The 18,762-nt window shown below is 38.1% G+C and overlaps 1 protein-coding gene across 10 annotated transcripts in view; it reads left to right on the top strand.

Moving 5' to 3' along the window:
• The window catches only part of MAST4 (microtubule associated serine/threonine kinase family member 4), a 510,487-nt gene that overhangs the window by 452,968 nt on the left and 38,757 nt on the right, over positions 1-18,762 (top strand). For all 10 annotated transcript variants that reach the window (XM_069492549.1, XM_069492550.1, XM_069492551.1 and 7 more), the window contains 6 exons: positions 2,510-2,611; positions 5,818-5,950; positions 9,547-9,614; positions 10,577-10,662; positions 16,596-16,804; positions 18,243-18,381. In XM_069492549.1, coding sequence (XP_069348650.1) covers positions 2,510-2,611; positions 5,818-5,950; positions 9,547-9,614; positions 10,577-10,662; positions 16,596-16,804; positions 18,243-18,381 — 737 coding nt within the window. The remainder of the gene's footprint in view (positions 1-2,509; positions 2,612-5,817; positions 5,951-9,546; positions 9,615-10,576; positions 10,663-16,595; positions 16,805-18,242; positions 18,382-18,762) is intronic.

Genomic DNA, 18,762 nt, shown 5'->3' on the forward strand with positions numbered 1-18,762 from the left:
CCCCTTAACCATAAAGTTATAAATTGCCTGAGCATATGTGTGTTATTTGATGATGCTATCTAGTGCTAATGTCTGAAAAAATTAAATGGAAAATTGCAGGCTTCTTCCAGGCTGTGTGTTCTATTAATTAACCTGCCTGTGGTGTTGGGTAGTAAATGGCAACGTATATTTTTGTTAACGTCAGTTCTCCTTATAACAAAATATCCGATTTCAAAATGACAAATAAACACAGGAGGCGTCTGGGCCTAACACTTGCATGCCCAGCTCCAGATAACACGCAGGACAGGAAGGGAGTGCGTGTGCGGGAATGGAATCAGTGCCCAGTAGTGCAGTGTGCTTCTCACTGAAATTGACCAGCCACAGCCAACAAACAAAACCTGTTTAGCCTCTGTATTTGGATATATTGTATTTGTGTATCTCTTAGGGCATAAATTATGCCCATGTAAACATAATCATAGGTGGTTTTCCTAAGCATGAATATATAAATAATTGCATAGAACTAAAGGAAAATACTAGCGTCCTAATCTACCTGTCCTTGTCCCTACGGAATTTAGTTATAGCAAGATAAGAAGATCCCACTCTGGCTAGCAGCCCCTATCTTTCTTCCTTTTCCCATCCAAACTTTCTGTTCTCTGTCCCCATTTCTCACATTGCAACTACTGCAGTCTGCTTTAGCAGTGCTTCTCACACTGTCTTCGGGGGTGAACACATTGTGTTAGGGTTTTGTTTTTATTAATTTCTAATTTGGTATAGACCAGTTCTCTTCCATAAACTAAAATAACATGAGTCTTAGAGGAAAATGATCATTTACTTGGGTGTCTTGGCAGCATAAACTTGCTATAAAAGTCACTAAATGCTTACGCTCCATAATTGTACTTGTCACTTGTACTTGTCACACTCTGATATCAAACGGTTTGTGGATTGGTGCTAGTCTGCGGACCACACTCTGAGGAGCACTGTACTTGCATATAAAGTCTCCGTGGACTATGTCTGCTTTGTTCATCTAGGATGGTGTGTGACTTCTGTGTTTGTTGAATGAATGGCTTCTGAGCCCCTCTCACTAAACTCACTGACGTCCTTCTTACTGTCATATCCACAGGGCACTTTATTGAAACATTATTGCATCCCTCCCCCTTTTAATATATTCTCTTGTCCTTGGTACCCCTCTGACCATTTCTTGGCCTCTTCCAAGGGTTTCTCCTCCCACTCATATTTTCTACAAGTTTTCCCACGATCTCATGTTGGATCCACTGCTCCCCCTCTCTCCTGGTGATCTTGTTGGCTGTCTTGGATTAAAGTCCTGTGGACTCTAATGGCTTCCAATCCATCTCTCAGGCCAGCAGCCCTCTCTCAGGTTTCAGATTCATGTGCCCGCCTGCCTACTAAATATCTTTCCACCTGATGGCCTGCTGAGGCAGCAGACCCCACCTGTCCTAAACTAGACTCAGCATTTCCTCAACCACACCGGCCTCTCCTGCATTCTTTGCTCCATCCTTGGCACCACCACCTGTCTGATCACCTGCCAGAACTCTGAGACATACTAGACTCCTTCCTTCCCTTCAACATGCAACTGCTGCTAGAACTTCAGTTTACTTCCTCAGTATTTCTGCAACTCTTTCCTCCTATTCTATAACCACTACCTAGCTCAGACCCTCATCCTCACTGCTCTGCCTCCCTCCAGTCCTAACCCCTCAAATCCACACTTTCATGTAGCAGCAAGAATATCTAACACTCTTCAGTGGCTCCACTCTGCCTACAGGTAAAAACTGTAACATGGCCCGGGGCTGTGCCCTCCCTGTCAGTGCATTCAGACTATGTGTATGAGGTGTATATGAAACATAAATGAATTTCTTGTTTAGACTTGGGTCCCAGCCCCAAGATACATCATTATATATATGCAAATATTCCAAAATGCAAAACACTTCTGTCCCAAGCATTTTAGATAAGGGATACTCAACCTGCATAATATTATCCAGCTAACATTTGAGATAAACATTTCACGTTTTTTATATATGATGAAACAACTAATTTATAGGCTAATTATATTGTATATAGGAAATATATTTCATGAATGTATCAAATGTCCAGCATAACAAAAGTAGTCCTTCACTATGTCAGCCATTACGTATATATCAGATGTTACATCTGGAAAATTAAGGTTCTTAGCGAGCTTCCACCCTGCTTGCACCATTACTTAATGTGTCATAAACTTTTAATATCTCCTTCATTTGTGGTTCACATTAAGAGCCCTTACATTTTATTTTTAACATAGATAATAAATCAAAATTTGCAATTAAGGTTTAGCTAATAGAGCTCTTCTGTAGATATAGACATTTAATAGTGTCCATTTATGTACAGATAATGTCTGTTTATCAATCTTTTAAGGGTATTTTCTGAATCACTCAATTTTTTAATATTTGCAATTATCTAATTAGCATGCTTTGCTGATTTTTTTTTCCCATTACTGGAGCAACTCTGTATCATCATTCTTTTCATTGCCTTTTCATAGGCTCATGATCGTTCAGAAAGTGGAGAGTTGGCATTTATTAAACAGCTAGTCCGAAAGATCCTAATTGTTATTGCCCGCCCTGCTCGGTTATTGGAGTGCCTGGTAAGTTGCTCTTAGATGTGACTGCGTTATTTATTGTTAACTGTGGGAAAGCAGTAACCATCAGAAAGCTCGTTTCATTTGGTTTCAAACACCAGAGCTAAATGGAAAGAGGACGAACTACAACTTGTGAATGTTTACAACGACATCCATATGTGATTTGTCTTTTCTTAATTTAAGAAAGAATTCCAGGACTGGTGCTATATTAAGTGATAGTCATATCACATTCTGGTCAACCTTGAAAGATCATCATGAAATAATGTCCTTGACCTTATCTCAGCGTAATTACTTTGTGTCACAGCTCATTTAAAATGCTGGCTGTGCGTCACTTTTTTGGAGTTGCCAAGATGCAGAGAGGGAAATCATAGAGAAACTGTGGCTTGTAATTATAATTATTATTTGTTTTTAAAATGTGGCATGTTAGAAAATAAGCGCTGGTTAGCAACCCATTTGGGAAAATATAGTAGAGCCTCATCTAGATTAGTTCATTTTAACAATTACATTTTTTTGGCCAGTGGTAATTTTCCTGTTTTAAAATTTTTGTTTTATAAAATTTTGATTGAGATTTCAAGCAAAACTGTGAACAAATATAAAGCTTTGAACTTAAGAATTATTTTAAGGAGCTATTAATATAGCATCAAAACTCACTTTTAAGTTGCACTGGCCATTAAAGTAATTATAACACCATGTACAAAACAGCTTTTTCAGAAATACACACACACATACATACATGGTTGTAGTGCTTTGGTTTTGCCCTTATTTTAATTAACATTCATAAAGCTTTATAATCGTGCAATATTTATAGCCCCATAAACATATGTCAGTGTATAGTGAGACACAGCAGAGGGAAAATCTTGAGAAAGGTCGGGAGTTGGAGGGTTGGGGGAGGGCTTTCCATCAGTGGTGAGAACCCGTAGAATCACAGAGTCAAGCACACCATTTGGCATTGAGTGTCTCTGGAAGAAGAAAAGGGAAAAAATACCTTGGATACCTCTGGGGGAGAACTGGGTAACTGGTGAACCCAGGTAGAAAGGAGGCTTAACTTTTTTCTTACTCCTATTGCAGCTTTTGAATTATGCACTCCGTGTTTGTACTTCCTGCATTGTTTAATTTAGGGGAAAATGTCATTTAGCATTAAAACTTGTTTTTCTGGACAACAGATATGCTAAGAGCAGACATTGACTTAAAGGGGAAATAATTTTTTTTTAGCAGTAATCACTCATAATTACAAGAGAAAAACTAAAAATATATCCTCTCCAAGATAGAAACAAGTGACCTTAGAAGTACCTTGGAAATGTTGCCGCTTTCAGTACTGTGTAAAGCTCAGGTGAACTGGAGTTTCAGACTATGAGGGGTTGTTTCCCCAACCTGTCATCTTGTGCCTGCGGTTCCCAGGCTTGCTCCATCAGGTGATGTGACTCTGTGTAAAGGGCACTGAGTGCTTACATTGTTGGCTTTGCTCCACTTGCAGCGAGCTTTTGTATATGGCCTTTAGAAATTCTTGAGTAATTCTCAGGTGAAATGCTGAGATTCCAAAGTTGCCTATTTTAGACATTAATCAGAAAGGGGAAGATGCTGGGGAAAAAAATTCAGGGAATATAACTGAAAATAGCAACTGTGCTTTAAATCTGTAAGCATAATTATTTATAACACATAAATCCATGACATCTTTGTGGACATAAGGGAAACACCAGACTCAGTTTCTCCTACTATACTCTCACAACACGCTTCTGACACCAGTTGTATGGGAAACTCACACATAAGCAATTCTGTAGCAGATACCAGCTGGGTGCCCTCCAGTTCCATTCCAACACTGTCTGTCTAGAGATAGCTTCAGGTCCTACAGGTTGAGGGTTCAGTCTTACAAGACCGCCTCCCACTTCCTGTGCCAACGGCAAGCCCGAGGTGGTTTTACCTGTGCTTCTGACCAACAGGCTACCAATTGGGGTTCCCATAACCCTCTCCTTGGGTTCAGTTAATTTGGTCGAGTGGCTCACAGAACTCAAAGAAACACTGATGTTTACCAGTTAATTATAAAATATATCACAAAGGATACAAATGAAGAGATGCACAAGGCGAGGTATGGGGAAAGGCATGGGGAGCTCCCCTGTGCTCTCTGGGTGTGCCACTCTCCGGGAATCTCCCCATATGCAGCTATCTGGAAGCTCCCCAAACCCAGTTCTTTGGGGTTTTTATGGACACTTGATTAGGTAGGCATGACTGGTTATATCATTGGCCATTGGTGATCAACTTAGCCTTCAGCCTCTCTCTGAAAGTGAGGGTGGGACTGAAACTCCCAACCCGCTAATCACATGGTTGGTTCCCCTGACAACCAGCCCCCATCCGGAGGCTTTCCAGGGGTCCCTAGCCACCAGTCAACTCAGTAGCATGAAAACATTACCACTTTGAAGATTCCAAAGGTTTTAGGAGCAGTATATCTGAAAACAGGGATGAAGACGAAAAATATATTTCATAATATCACAGCAGCTAACTAGAGCGATGTCATCCTGAAGATTTTTATTACATACTAGAAACAACAGACAGCCAAAAATAAATAAAATACATAGGAAAAATATATTCCCAAAGTTTTACAGAGGACAGAGGTAATTGGAAGCTTTAATTTCCTGTTTTTCTTTCTTAATCTGTATATTAGGTGACTACTGGTGTCTTAATTTTAGAGTTAACTAATAAAAATGATGATTTGAAGGTTTCTTCCTAATATTTTCGGGCACCTCTGTATTAAGGGAGTTTCCTTCAAAACCTTTGAGTAAATGTATTCTAACATTATTCCTTCTGTGACTGGTTGTGCGGAGAGAGAAGATGAATCTCAAATCTTCTGCATGGAAATTCCCAGATTTTAAAAGTTTGCTAAGAAGGCACAATTAAAACTCAGACCTGTTCATTTTCAGTGAAGTAGAGATCTTAAATGGAGCATAGTAACTTCAGAAGTACCTTCAGAGTTAACCTTACAAGGGAATTGGAAATGATCATTATCTTTGGGTTACGAGTGCATAAATGTATTGGCTTAAAATATGAATAGGCTTCATATATGAAGTGAGAATTATATGCTTTTTAAAGCCACTGGTGTCCTTTCTGCATAAATAGGCTAAAACCATGTATATCCAGCAGTTTTACTGTGAATGGGATTTATGTAATAAAACCTCAGACAGTTGTGGCTCAAAGAAATATTCATCTGTGTCTTCTGCTAGGAATTTGATCCTGAAGAATTTTACTACCTATTGGAAGCAGCAGAAGGCCATGCAAAAGAAGGACAGGGTATTAAAACTGACATTCCCAGGTACATCATTAGCCAACTGGGACTCAATAAGGATCCTTTGGAAGGTGAGTACTTTGGTTGGGCTGACCTCTTACCTGCTCACGTACTATGGCCTCATAGAAGAACTTAGTGGCAAATCTTTGTTTTTCCTCATGTTTTGGCTCTGTCTAATGAAAGTCCATATTGGGGGATAGTTGTGATTTGAAGGAAGTAGCCACAAGTCCAGGGGAGCAAATGAGCATGACCCATTTTGTGTTTACCTGGAGTATGGGGACAGGCCTTGAAATCATAGGCCCGTAAGCCTGAGAATGCCAGGGTATCCCAGTAGGGTTTAGATTTCAATCTTCTCTGAGTATTTTTTCTCTTGCAAAGCTCAGTTGGGCTCTTCTTGAGAGTACTTTTAATTTTAAAAAATGTTGCTAAAGAAATTATCATTAATTAAGTTGACATTTAAATTTAATTTGGGAGTAATGCAACTGATGGTAGATTACTTTAAATTGAGTGCAGTATCGGTGGGTATCTTTTTGCTTATTTGTCTCAAGACGATATGAAAGATAGTAATATACAAGCCAGCCAATGAAAAAAAGAAATGTTTTAAAGCTTATAAAAGGATTTATGGTTGATTCAAATAAAGAAGATATCATATTAAAGACAGAATAGGAAGCATCCTGTTAGTGGTAAATCTAATACTGGTAAACTACTCCTCCCAACCTGTTCCTGTCCCTTATTGTTTGGGATTGTTATTTATAACATTTAGGTTATATACTGCCCAAAAAGACTCAGAAACTATCGTTGACTCCTTCATTCAAAATTGTCTTCTTGGTTCATAAAATTGAATTTGCAGACAGTGTTTATCTTGCTGAATTGTTTGTAATGGTGATAAACGTGGGCACAGAGATTTTTCCCTCCAGAGCGAGGGAACCTGCTGCTCTCTGCCCTGCTCTCCTGTCTTCCTGGCTTTGTTTGCTCTCCCGGCCATCGTATCTTTGCTCCCAGTGAAATGATGCATGCATTACTGTGAGATAATGCCAGATAAATTTATACTGTACTGAAAGCAATACCACAACAGATTCATCACTTATCAGAGACTGGCGGCTGCTTTTCTGAAAAGTTCCCTGGGGAGAGATTTTTTTTTTCCCATGGCTTTTAAATTACCATCTTTACCTTTTTGAATCATGAGTCTTCAGAAATGGTTTAAATCAATGAAATAAAAAGGGCAGATGTTTAATGGTATTTAGATGAGTTTTAAAAATCATTTCAGGCATTACAAAATGATGCCTTAGCTTCCTGCTTCAAAAGCTGACTCTTGGTTCAATTCCAGGACTACCCACTGCTTACAAATAATATGTATTTCCAAGATAATAGTTATTTAGCAGAAATTCTATTTAAAACAGAACCATCTTTTAATTTGCTTTTTTTTTTTAAATGAAAATAATTGGAGTGGGGAAAGCTGTCAAAGTAATATTACAGTCACTTTACACACCAGTATAGTGAAGATTGTATCAGCCCTAGAATGGTAACGTGATGAGGTGTTTACAATTTTCTTACATTGCGGTAGGTATCACTGGAGGCTGAACTTTGCTAGGTTAATACTCTGAGGCCCATTTATGTACCTTTATAGAGGCTTTAAAAATTAATAATCTTTGACAAGTTTGGAGTTTAGTAATATAAATTAATCACTGGGAGTTACGTTTTTGTTTTTTTAATTCTTGATACTTAATTTTCTTAATTCAAATCTGAGGCTAGCTTTTAATCTATGTGTTAACACTTAAAATGTGACTTCTCCAGGTAATTAAGTAAATGATCACAAATCCTGATTGATCTACATTTGTTTCCCTTTCTTGTCAGCATCTGAACCGGCATACCTAAAGCCTGCCCTTTGGAGGCTGGGCACTGAGAGCTCTGGAGCCCGGCTGCCCAGGGGTACCCTCTGGAGCCAGCACCGTGGTTGTGCGACCTTGACCATCCAATCCATGAGCCTCTTTGTGCCTCAGTTCCTCCCATAAAAATGAGATAATAGTAATACCTATTTGTAGGATTGTTTCTGAGGATAATATGAGTTAATCTCTGTAATTGCTCATCAGAGTAACTGCTTAATAAGTGTTAGCTGCTGTTTTTGTTTTATTTAAACACTACTAAAGTTTGCCCGTTTCCTTGAGAGCCCTTCACCTGAATACATTTTAGTTCACCTTCAAGTCTGTAAATCTCAGGTGCAGGTCACATTGAATATTGACATCGTTTGAATGACACTGAGAAAGCACATAGTTTGTGCTAAGCTCATTTTTATTCTGGAATTTCCCCTATAGATAAACAGGGAAACTTAGTGTCAATGTTCAGTTATTTCAGAATCTAGAGTTTGTAAATTTTTTATCTAAAGGTAACATTCTAATTTTATTTTGCTTCATCTCTCTCATGCATAATCTCTACTCTAAAAAGATGATTATATTTATAAGAACATGAATACATGAAATAAGAGCCTAACAAATAATTTATATGAATACAAAAATTTATAGGTAAAACTATAACTTTTTATCATACATGTTCAATTTTGAAAAGTTAGAAAATGCAAATAACAGAAGAAAATACTAATACTACTCAGATGACATCCATCAAAAGTTTTAGAATTCCTTCATGTTCTTTTTTATAAACCATGATTTTTTAATTTAAAGAAATATAAAAATTAAAATGAATACTAAAAGAATTAGGTTTTCTGATCATATAAACTCAAGGATACATTCCAAAGTGCGTTGAACAATTAGATGCCTTTGTCTCTTTTAACTAGACCACACAGTGGTACTTAAGCTGCTGTCTAGCATGTAGCATCCAGCCCAGGATTGACTACTTTACCTAATATATATAGTTAATTAATAATCAATATTTAATGAGCACTCAGTTTTTGTTAGGTAACATGCTAAGAGTTTTACGTGCATTATCATATATAGTATTCATGAAAAACTCTAAGGGATAAGTGATATTGTTCCCATTTTACAGGGGAAAAGCCTGAAGTTAAAAGGGCGCTCAGCTTGCGAGTGCCCATAGTGGTGGTAACCCCAGTCTTTTCATCTCTAAATCCCTCTTAATCATTATTATTGCTTCCTCCCTGACAAACGTCACATTCTCAGTGTACTTGGCAGGATATTTCTCTGTGGATGTGAAGGGATGGAACGAGATGTTTTTACAACTTCAGAGTCATTTCTGAGTAGCAGTCAGTGCTCCTTTGATGCCTGTCAGAGTCTGGGAAGATGCCTCTCTTGGATATCTGATTATAAGCAGAGTCGTTGACCCACCAAACCCATTCCAGGCTGTGATGATTGCATCAGCCAGTGAATCCTGCTAGCTGGAGCAGAGACCAAGTCTCTAAAGTCCCTCCGTCTAGGTGTTCATAGGAAATGCGGTTCCAGATAGCCAAAATAGCTCTGTGGGGAGAGCGTGAGGCTGAAGAAATGGGGTTCCACGGAAGGATGTGTAATGGAACAATTTCAAAATATCAGGTGTTGGTTCTTGCCATTTTGGATTTAAAATTTTCTCATGGGCACATTGGAGTATAAAGTTTTCTTTTTTTTTTTAATATTGGAGAAATTATTCTTCTTTTAGCTTAGTATTCTTGTCTAATTGCAATGTTTTTCCTAAACTTGTTTTTTTTTTTTTTTTTTTAACTTAGAAATGGCTCAGTTAGGAAACTATGATAGTGGGACAGCAGAAACACCAGAAACGGATGAATCAGTGAGTGTAAGTATCTTTCTTGATGAAATATGATGTTGGTTTTCTATTTATTAGCATCTGGAGACTTTGGCTGTGTTAATTAACTTATTTGTTCAACAAATATCTATTGTGCTTCCTGTGTGCAAGGCATTGTGCCAGGCACTAGAGATACAACTATAGTCTCTTCCTTCAAAAAGAAACAGAAATTAATAAAAAGAAATCACACACAAAACTAGAAATGATAAACAAGATCTTTGGGGAAAAAAAGACCATATGCTACTAGGACATAACATAAAGCAATTTACTTTTGTCCAGTCCTAAAAGATTTCTCAAGGAACTGGCACTTGAGCTGAAATATAAGGAATTATAGGATAAGAAGGGGTGGAGGCCGGGCATGGTGGCTCGTGCCTTTAATCCTAGGACTTTTACATGCCGAGGGGGAAAGATTGCTTGAGGTCAGGAGTTTAAGACAAGCCTGAGCTTACACAACAAGATCCCATCTCTACAAAAAAATAGAAAAATTAGCCAGGCATGGTGGAGTGCACCTATGGTCCCAGCTACTCAGGAGGCTGAGGCAGGAGGATCGCCTGAGCCCAGGAGTTTGAAGTTGCAGTGAGTTATGATGACACCACTGCATGCTAACCCATGGGAAGGTTTGGCATTTTGAATTGAAATCCCAAAATGTTAGAAAATTAGGACAAGGCCAACCTGACTAGTTTACAGAGGGAAATTAAAATCAGGAATCTTCCTTGATCTCCTGGAAATGTGGGTTCACGGAAATGCGACTGAGACGATGCCAAGAGGAGCAGTTTATCAGCACTGCTGTGGCAGATTGATCTTCAGAGCTGTCCCCAGGCTCCTGTGGCAGGAATACTGTACCTCAGCACATTAAACGACATAGTCTGTCATTCAGCTATTATCTGTTTTGCTGATAAAATAATTCTGTCAAATTCTGAGCTGCTTTTTAACTTCCATATTTTGTTTCCAAGAGTTCTAATGCTTCCCTGAAACTTCGAAGGAAACCTCGGGAAAGCGATTTTGAAACGATTAAATTGATCAGCAATGGAGCCTATGGGTGAGTAATTCAAGAAAAGCCCTCTTATTATATTTTAACACGCCTGAGCAATATATTTGTTCTTCACATTTATCTTACGCCAGATGCATGTTGTGTAGGGACTTGACTTTTCACATCACTGCTCCTTCCTTGAGAGGCATAATGTGCACCTCAAATCACTTCTTATGGGATACCCCATCGAAAGACATATCAAGTGACCTAGGAGTTATTTTAGAGGGTTGGAGAGAAAGATTTTAAAGGAAAAATTTGATATATTCCTGTTTCTACCCCCTTCATTCTGCCCTTTTGGGTTCAGAATTATCCGACTCTTTTCTTTATTGAGATATATACATATATACACATATTTACATGTATATGTATATATTCACACACACATACATATACACACCCCATATTATATGTTGTTATATATGTGTAATTTTATATATAGCATTGCTACTTGAAAATTAGCCTGTATTTCCCATCAGTAAACCTTATGAGAAAAGCATTTAAATAAGGATGGCTGAAAATTTAAAGCAATACATTTCTTTTGGTTTTTATATTACACCAGGCTTTTAAAAATTGAACTCTGTGCTATAATCTAATCACATTAGTGGTGCTTCTTCCTTGATCCATTTTTATAGACAATTTCCTTCTCATGGTGCAGGGAGAAGAGTGAGTCACTAATAGTTTGGAAGGGTATTTAATGACACACTATGACCTGATCTATTTCAGACAGCCCAAGAATTCTGGTTTAATTAAGTATTAATCTCAATTCCATCTGTATATGGAGAGCAATAAATAATCTCATAGACATTTATTGCCATTTATCACCCACATGCGCAGATAAAATATAAGCGATTTTTGTTGTGCCACAAGGGATCTTTCTCTTTACTATTAAATATTTTTTCACCTCTAAAATTTTCCACACCATTAACTCAGTGAAGAACTTAAATATTTGTGAGTCCTTTATATGCTTCACTGATTTGTTTTCAGGATCTGTCAAATGCTGTATTTCTTGATGTGGCTTATAAATGCTTTCTGATGTACATTTGCAATATATTATTTCCTTCAAGGACCTCATTGAAGCTTTTCTACCTAGGGAGATTGTTCTAGCATGCAATTGTTTGTGATTTTTGTTTGTTTACCATTTGTTTTTTAGTTCTTTATACTTTTAGAGATGATCTGAGGATGTCTTTCTTCATTAAGGGAAAGACTAAACTTTGATTTAATGGGTGTATAGGTTTGAGCTCTGCTAGATTTTATTGGCAGTGGAATTCTGGAATAAGACAAACTGTGAGGCACCACTCTTAAAGAAAACTTGGGTGTATATCTTCACAGTATTTGGAGTTCTAACTGGTTGAGTAAACTCATTTGTAGTGCAATTAAACCACTGTATAGTAGACGAGGTATATCACACTTTGGGGAACGGTTGGGAATATACAAGAAGTTAAACCAGCTGTGAATCAGTGAACACCCAGGATGCAGGCCAAGTCATTACATGGGCTCACACGCTGCCTGTGGGAGCCTCCGCCGATCAGCCACAACTTTTTTTTCTCTCTTTTGCTCTTCTCAGATTTAATCTCTCATTATAATTCTGACAGATTTCCTCTACATTTTAATAATCTTTAATTTGAAGTTGGAATGGAGCTACCCTCATTGGCTCACCCAGTCAAGATGCTGATCGCAGGCTTAAGTGAACTGGCTGAACAAATGGATCCTACTCTGGGTGGGCAAACGGGGCTCTCAGAGGCTTTCTTAGAAGCCTGTGCAACAGGGTCTGCCACTCACACCAACGGCTCAGAGAGACACTGACTCCAGGACTTCCCGAGAATGGTGGTGCTGAGAGCTAACCCTCTCATTAGGAAGGGCCTGTCTGTTGTGCTAAATACCCAACATGGTTTTCTTAGCATCATACTTGGTGGAAATTCATGTTATAAAACCAGTTTGATAGACATCTGATTTCCTTCTCTGTTTAACATTTTCTGATCCCTGACTGGAAGTTAAACATCCATTTATGCCAACTTAGCACTGTACCAGTTTTGTTTTATATCTACCCTTCTTACAAGAGCCCTGTGTGGTGGTTGATATTTCCAATCACCTGTGGGGAAGGAGAGGTTCAGACACACAGTCACAGATACCCTGATTCCAAGTAGAGTTCTCTTCTTTAAGTATCCTTTTGTAATAACTTGTAGCCATATTAATTGAGGTATAGAGTCCTACTTCTTCCATTGAGCACTTCTACTTGGATTTTTAAGTTAGAATGTTTTCAAAGTGAAAATAAACTTGACTTAACCTTTTTAAAAGTAAAAAACTAAATTTTAGCCAAATACAGTGGTGCACACCGGTAGTCTCAGCTACCCAGGAGACTATGGCAGAAACATCGCTTGAGCCCAGGAGTTTGAGGCTGCAGTGAGCTATCATCCTGTGATTGTGCCGCTGTACTCTAGCCTGGGTGACAGAGTGACCCTGTCTCTGATAATAATTTTAAAACTTAAAAAACTGAATTTGAAATGCTCACTCTTTCTCCCCTACTTTGCTTTTTCTTCTTAACTTTGATGCACATTATTTTCTTTTACCTCCCTGTAGTCTCTCGTCTCAGGTTTCCTCTGGCGTTTGTACCCTGATTTGCACTTGCAGATTTGCTAGGACCAACTCATGTATTGGGCTCTCAGATTCAGGCTTAATTTTACACCTGTTAGACATTCTTGTTCCCTGTAGAGCTGAATTCATTGTGCTCTAGATCCTGTCAGCTTCTAATTCCACTTCTCCCCACCCTCCCATACCTCACTCAGTTCCATGTGAACTCAGAGAGAACTAGGGTCCTTGGTCATCCCTCCCCCTGCATCCCTCCCACCCTTGGGTTTTCCTGTTTCACAGGAAGGTCAGTGTGGGAAGAGAGACAGAAGCAGCCTTTTCAAAGAAAGTACAAGCCCTGGGCGCCAGAAAGCAGATAAATGTGGGGTTGTATCAGTTCAGCGCAGTTTATAACATTGGGAGATTCACAGTCTGCTTAACAGTGTTATGTCTGTGTCAGCTGCATGTGTGTTTTCTCTCTCTCTCTCTCTCTCTCTCTTGTCTTTGCTGACTTTAAGTAGATTTGGAACATCAACTTATAGGAAAGGTATATGTAAGAGACAATAGTTATTACTCAATAAACAAATTTCAACACAACGAATAGTATTCCTAAAGCAGTCCAGAAATATAAAAACCCAAGAACATAAAACAAAAAAAGAACCCAACTACAACTAATTCTAATTAGGAAGTCTTATTGACCCCTGCAACTTAATGAAGATATGTGTGTCCTGAGGCAGTGATAGCTCAAGCTACCTATAGGGTTAATTTCAATTGGTTTAGGTCAGTTTCCTTAAGGAGTAACTGTTTAAGTACATCATAGCAAGGGAAAGCGGAGGGTCAAGCCATATTTTATGAGTAGCAAATCTGAGAATAGGGATGAAAGCCATTTTTTACGCAGCGCCACAGAGAGACCTAGTCAGGATGCTAGGTCACATTGGGCCTGAGGCATCTTTCTCTTTTATTCTTTTGTAAAATTGTGTACAAGTCTCTTCTTCTTTCTACACTTCCTGCTCTCACATATATTGCAGAGCAGTTATTTATGTATGAAATGGTGATGGTTGATTGAAAATTAAAATGGCAACTTTGTGATAATGTATGAAATTTGTAATATTCTAAGGGTTCTCGGTGCTAAACTTAAATACTGAAGGAAGAGATAGAAAGTAATATGTATTCCAATAAAAAAAAAGAATAAGCAAGCTATAGAAAGATACTATTTTTTTCTTTCAACATTTTGAATTTTAAATATCATTTAAAAAATATATTCTCTATTTCAAAAAACCCATTTACTAACAGTATGTCTTTACCAATGTTTATCTTAGATTTAAGTGGTGGCCAAGTTATTTTCTGTGCTCCTTCGTGTCTGTCTATCCTCCCATCATCTAATTAGCCATAGCTCAAGTTATCTGTTGGATTCCTGATTTTATCCAAACAGTAATTGGAAAAAGAAAAATATAGTAAAAGCCTTTAATCTGATACAGAAAGACCTGGTTATTGGCTGGTTAATTAAAAAGTTGGTCAAAGTAGGAAATCATTAAAAAAATGGTATGTACTTTAAACATGTGAATTTAATCTAAATATACATAAATTTATTGGTCTTTTGGTGCAAGGCCTTTTTAAGACAGCCAGTATAAACCATGCTGATACTACATGATTTCTGTTTTCCAGCTTTAGCTTCTTTAAAGGTGAAACAACTTGAAGCAATCTGCATATAGGAATCTAGATTTTTATTATTTTTTCAACTTTTAGCAATCTTTTCAACCACACTAAATCAATAGGAATTTTATTTAGTACCTCACATTTACTAAGACTTTCCAAAACATTCATTTAATTTTCTTGTGAACAATAGTGCGTTTCCTTTTCACACTCACGTTACATTGGTTTAAGTATGTATTTAGTGCAGTTGGGAGCAGTGGAGCAGAGTGTGGTTAAGAGAGCTTTTCGCTGTACAGTGAAGGAAGAGCTAGAAAACCGAAGAAATGAGGAGAGAGGGAAGAAAGGAGCAAAGCTAAATAATAATAGTGTTTACACAGAGACAAAAAATATAAATGTGTGACTTGTGAAAGCAGGAAAAAGATGCATACGATGAGAAGACACAGGTAAAGGTATGCATACTTGAAAGAGAAAGAAATTCCTAGCTGAACACATAAGTGAGAAATGTTAATGTTGATCAGACTGGGATTGCGTACGCTGGGGATTCATGTCAGTGGCTCACCCTGACACACTGGCTCAGCAGGAGCGTGGGGGTCCGTGACTCAGGGACCATGAAATAGCTGGTGGAAGAGGCACCTCAGATCATGGCGGCCCTTGTTCAGAAGGCAGGCCCCTGGGTACACTTTACTGTGGCTGATGGCTCTTTGGGAAAATTATTTCTTGTTGGACAATTGGAGAGTTCAAACTTGTTCTCCCGTGATACTGACCAGGGAGGAGGGTTTGGGAGAAGGGAGCTCATCTGAGGCATTGTCCTTCCAGGTGGGCTCTTACAACGCCTCCTCCTAATTACTTTTTTCCACATCATCCTGAGCCTCAAGGAGTCCCTCGTCTTTCCCCAGCTTTAATTGGCTCTATAAAGTATTTGGGTGAGGTTTTCCGCAGAGATTGAGTGCAGCCGTGTCTGATCATAAAGTTGCCTGACACCCTGGCCATGGGTTGGAGGGAGGAGAAATGCATCGCTGGTCTGCTTTTATGTTGGGAAATGCACTTCCTGTTGAAATGGCCATAGAGGTAGCCGAGGTCAGTAGTGAGGACGTATGCTCTACCCTTCTTTGTAGGACAGCCTCATGTAACGTTTTACGTGCTTCTCATTTATCTGGAAATTTCATGGGAAGGAAATTGCTCTCATTTGGAAGCCAGATATTCCGAGGAGTTATGGTCCTTTTTGCAGATTCCAAGGGTATCATTTAGAAAATTATTGCTTTTGTCAGTCAAGAAAAAGTGCCTAACATATGTCTAATGCTAGAAAGGATCCAGTTTATGATAGGTATGCAATTTTGTTAATTCTTTCCTGTTCTGTCTTATAATACTGGACTTTGTTTTATTTGTGAAAAAACAGAAAATGTCAGCCAGCTATTGGAAAATAGAGAGCTATTGGAAAATTGTTCCCTGGGAGGACTGTCCATTTCCTTTCTTCAGCAATGAAGATGAATTTGGTGCCTTATTTATGACCTGTGACCTTTACTGAAAGAATTAAAAAATCAATCTAGCCAAAGGGGTTTAGCTTGGAATGGCATGTTTGTAGCTGCCGGCATAGCTCATGTGAGCTTGAGTTCCAGCTGGTGTGTGAACTTTTAAAAAGTTGATGATTACATGGTTTACTGTATCCCCAAACATGCTCACCTTCTCTCTTCCTGTGAACTCCAATTCTTGTGCTCCTTTTCCAGGGCAGTCTACTTTGTTCGCCACAAGGAATCCCGGCAGAGGTTTGCCATGAAGAAGATCAATAAGCAGAACCTCATCCTGAGAAACCAGATCCAGCAGGCCTTTGTGGAACGGGATATCCTGACTTTTGCAGAAAACCCCTTTGTTGTCAGCATGTATTGCTCCTTTGAAACACGGCGCCACTTGTGCATGGTCATGGAATACGTGGAAGGTGAGTCAGTCTCTGACCCAGGGAATACAACACCTGTACCCAGAAATCCCTTGCTCATTTGTGGTGTTGCGGCTTTCTGTATTTGTGCCACGTAATGGCTGTATCCATCTAGGAGCTGAAGCCAGGCAATGAGATGGCTGTATTCCCAGTCATTATCTTCTGATAATTGCTTGTAAAGTGCCTGCTCTGCTATAACAAAGGGAAAATTAGTGCTATTTGGAAAAAGGTTGTTTATCTTTTTTAATAGCTTTTAATCCTAACTACCTCCTCTCAATTGGTCATTAAAGTTGGAATATAGGTGATGGGATTTTTCCTACTTATTTTTATTACATACCATAAAAGCATTCATTACAATTGGTCGTCTTAAAGAATGAATTAAAAATATATCCTTTTCAGTATGTGGTATAAAATTAAAAATGAGTTAGGGGAAAGGAGATACATTCAAGAACATCTAGCCAGTCTTCCCGACGTTCATGTGGTGATTTTTTTTTTTTTTAAAGGTTTGTGGTCTAACTTTCAAATGTTCAAGGAATCTTATTTCCATCAATTTTACATTCGGTTTCTGAGTGCTGAAGTAGCTGTGACTTGTTGACATAAATAAAGTTAATAAAATGAGTAGATCAGCAAAGGCCAAAACAGTTTTCAGAGCATCCAAATTAAGCTCTTCTCTTGATTGAACAGAATCTCAAAACTATAAAACTCAAACATTAGATATCCTTTTAGTTAAAATTTTTCATTTTGCAGATAAGTGAAATGAAGTCCCAGAAAGGAAAACTTACTAGATATTGAGTAGTAGATAAAAGACAAAAATATAGCTTGCCTGGTGTCCACCCATTGTTCTTAACGCCACACCAACGTTTTGCCTTATTAACCTTCATTGTGGTCATTTAAACAATAACAATAACTAACATTTATCATGTTTAATGTGTGTTGGTCAATATCCTAAATTCTTCACATAGATTATCTCCTCTGATCCTCACAGTAATCCTAAAAAGGCTGACATCATTACCATCCTGCTATTGCAGATGAAGGAACTAAGAGTAGTTTGCCTGAGATCTCTCAGCCTTTAAGAGATCTCTCAGCCTTTAAGAGCCATCGCTAGAATTTGGACTCAGCCTGATTCCAGAATCCATGTATTATATTTTAAATTGTTACCATGATCCTAAAATTGTGCTCTCAGTTCTTCAAAGGTACAGTTCCACTTCAGAGCCACACCTGCTCTCGTATAAATACTGCTTCTTAAATAAAAATCTGTATTTTCTCCCTACCACATTTTAATTAGAAACATGATTATTTAACACACAGACTCCACTTATGAATATGATATAGTATGTCTATGGATAGAGATGACTCCACTTTGAAATTCTGCAGTCTAAACTGATGATGTTTGTTAATCCTAGCTATGATAGCTACTAAATCTTTTCCTTGTGTTTTATAGGAGGGGATTGTGCTACCTTAATGAAAAACATGGGTCCTCTCCCTGTGGATATGGCCAGGATGTACTTTGCTGAAACGGTCTTGGCCTTGGAATATCTGCATAATTATGGAATTGTACACAGGGATTTGAAACCAGACAAGTATGTACACTGATGAAACATGTCTTCTTTTACATAACACAAAAAACTTTCTTATGTCTCTAAAACCTTTTCCTTTTAATGCAATTTGTGCATCTTAAAATTTTTTCATAATGTCCAAAATGAGTTGTTTTAACAGTACATATGGTACTTTTTACATCGAAGCTCAGGAAACTCATGGAAAAAAGGTCATGATGCTTATATTAATAACTTATAAGAAACAAGAGAAAAAGATGACTGTAAAGCCAGAGTTAATTTTTTTCTTTGTGTTTTATTTTTTATTTTTCTTTAATTTTTTATGAGTTTGTTTATGATGTAAACTTTTTAATAGCTACATAGAATGCTACTAGTTGTTTTCTGGATAGTTTCAGCATGGTTATCATA

The sequence above is a fragment of the Eulemur rufifrons genome, chromosome 17, assembly GCF_041146395.1.
Source record: "Eulemur rufifrons isolate Redbay chromosome 17, OSU_ERuf_1, whole genome shotgun sequence".
NCBI lineage: Eukaryota > Metazoa > Chordata > Mammalia > Primates > Lemuridae > Eulemur > Eulemur rufifrons.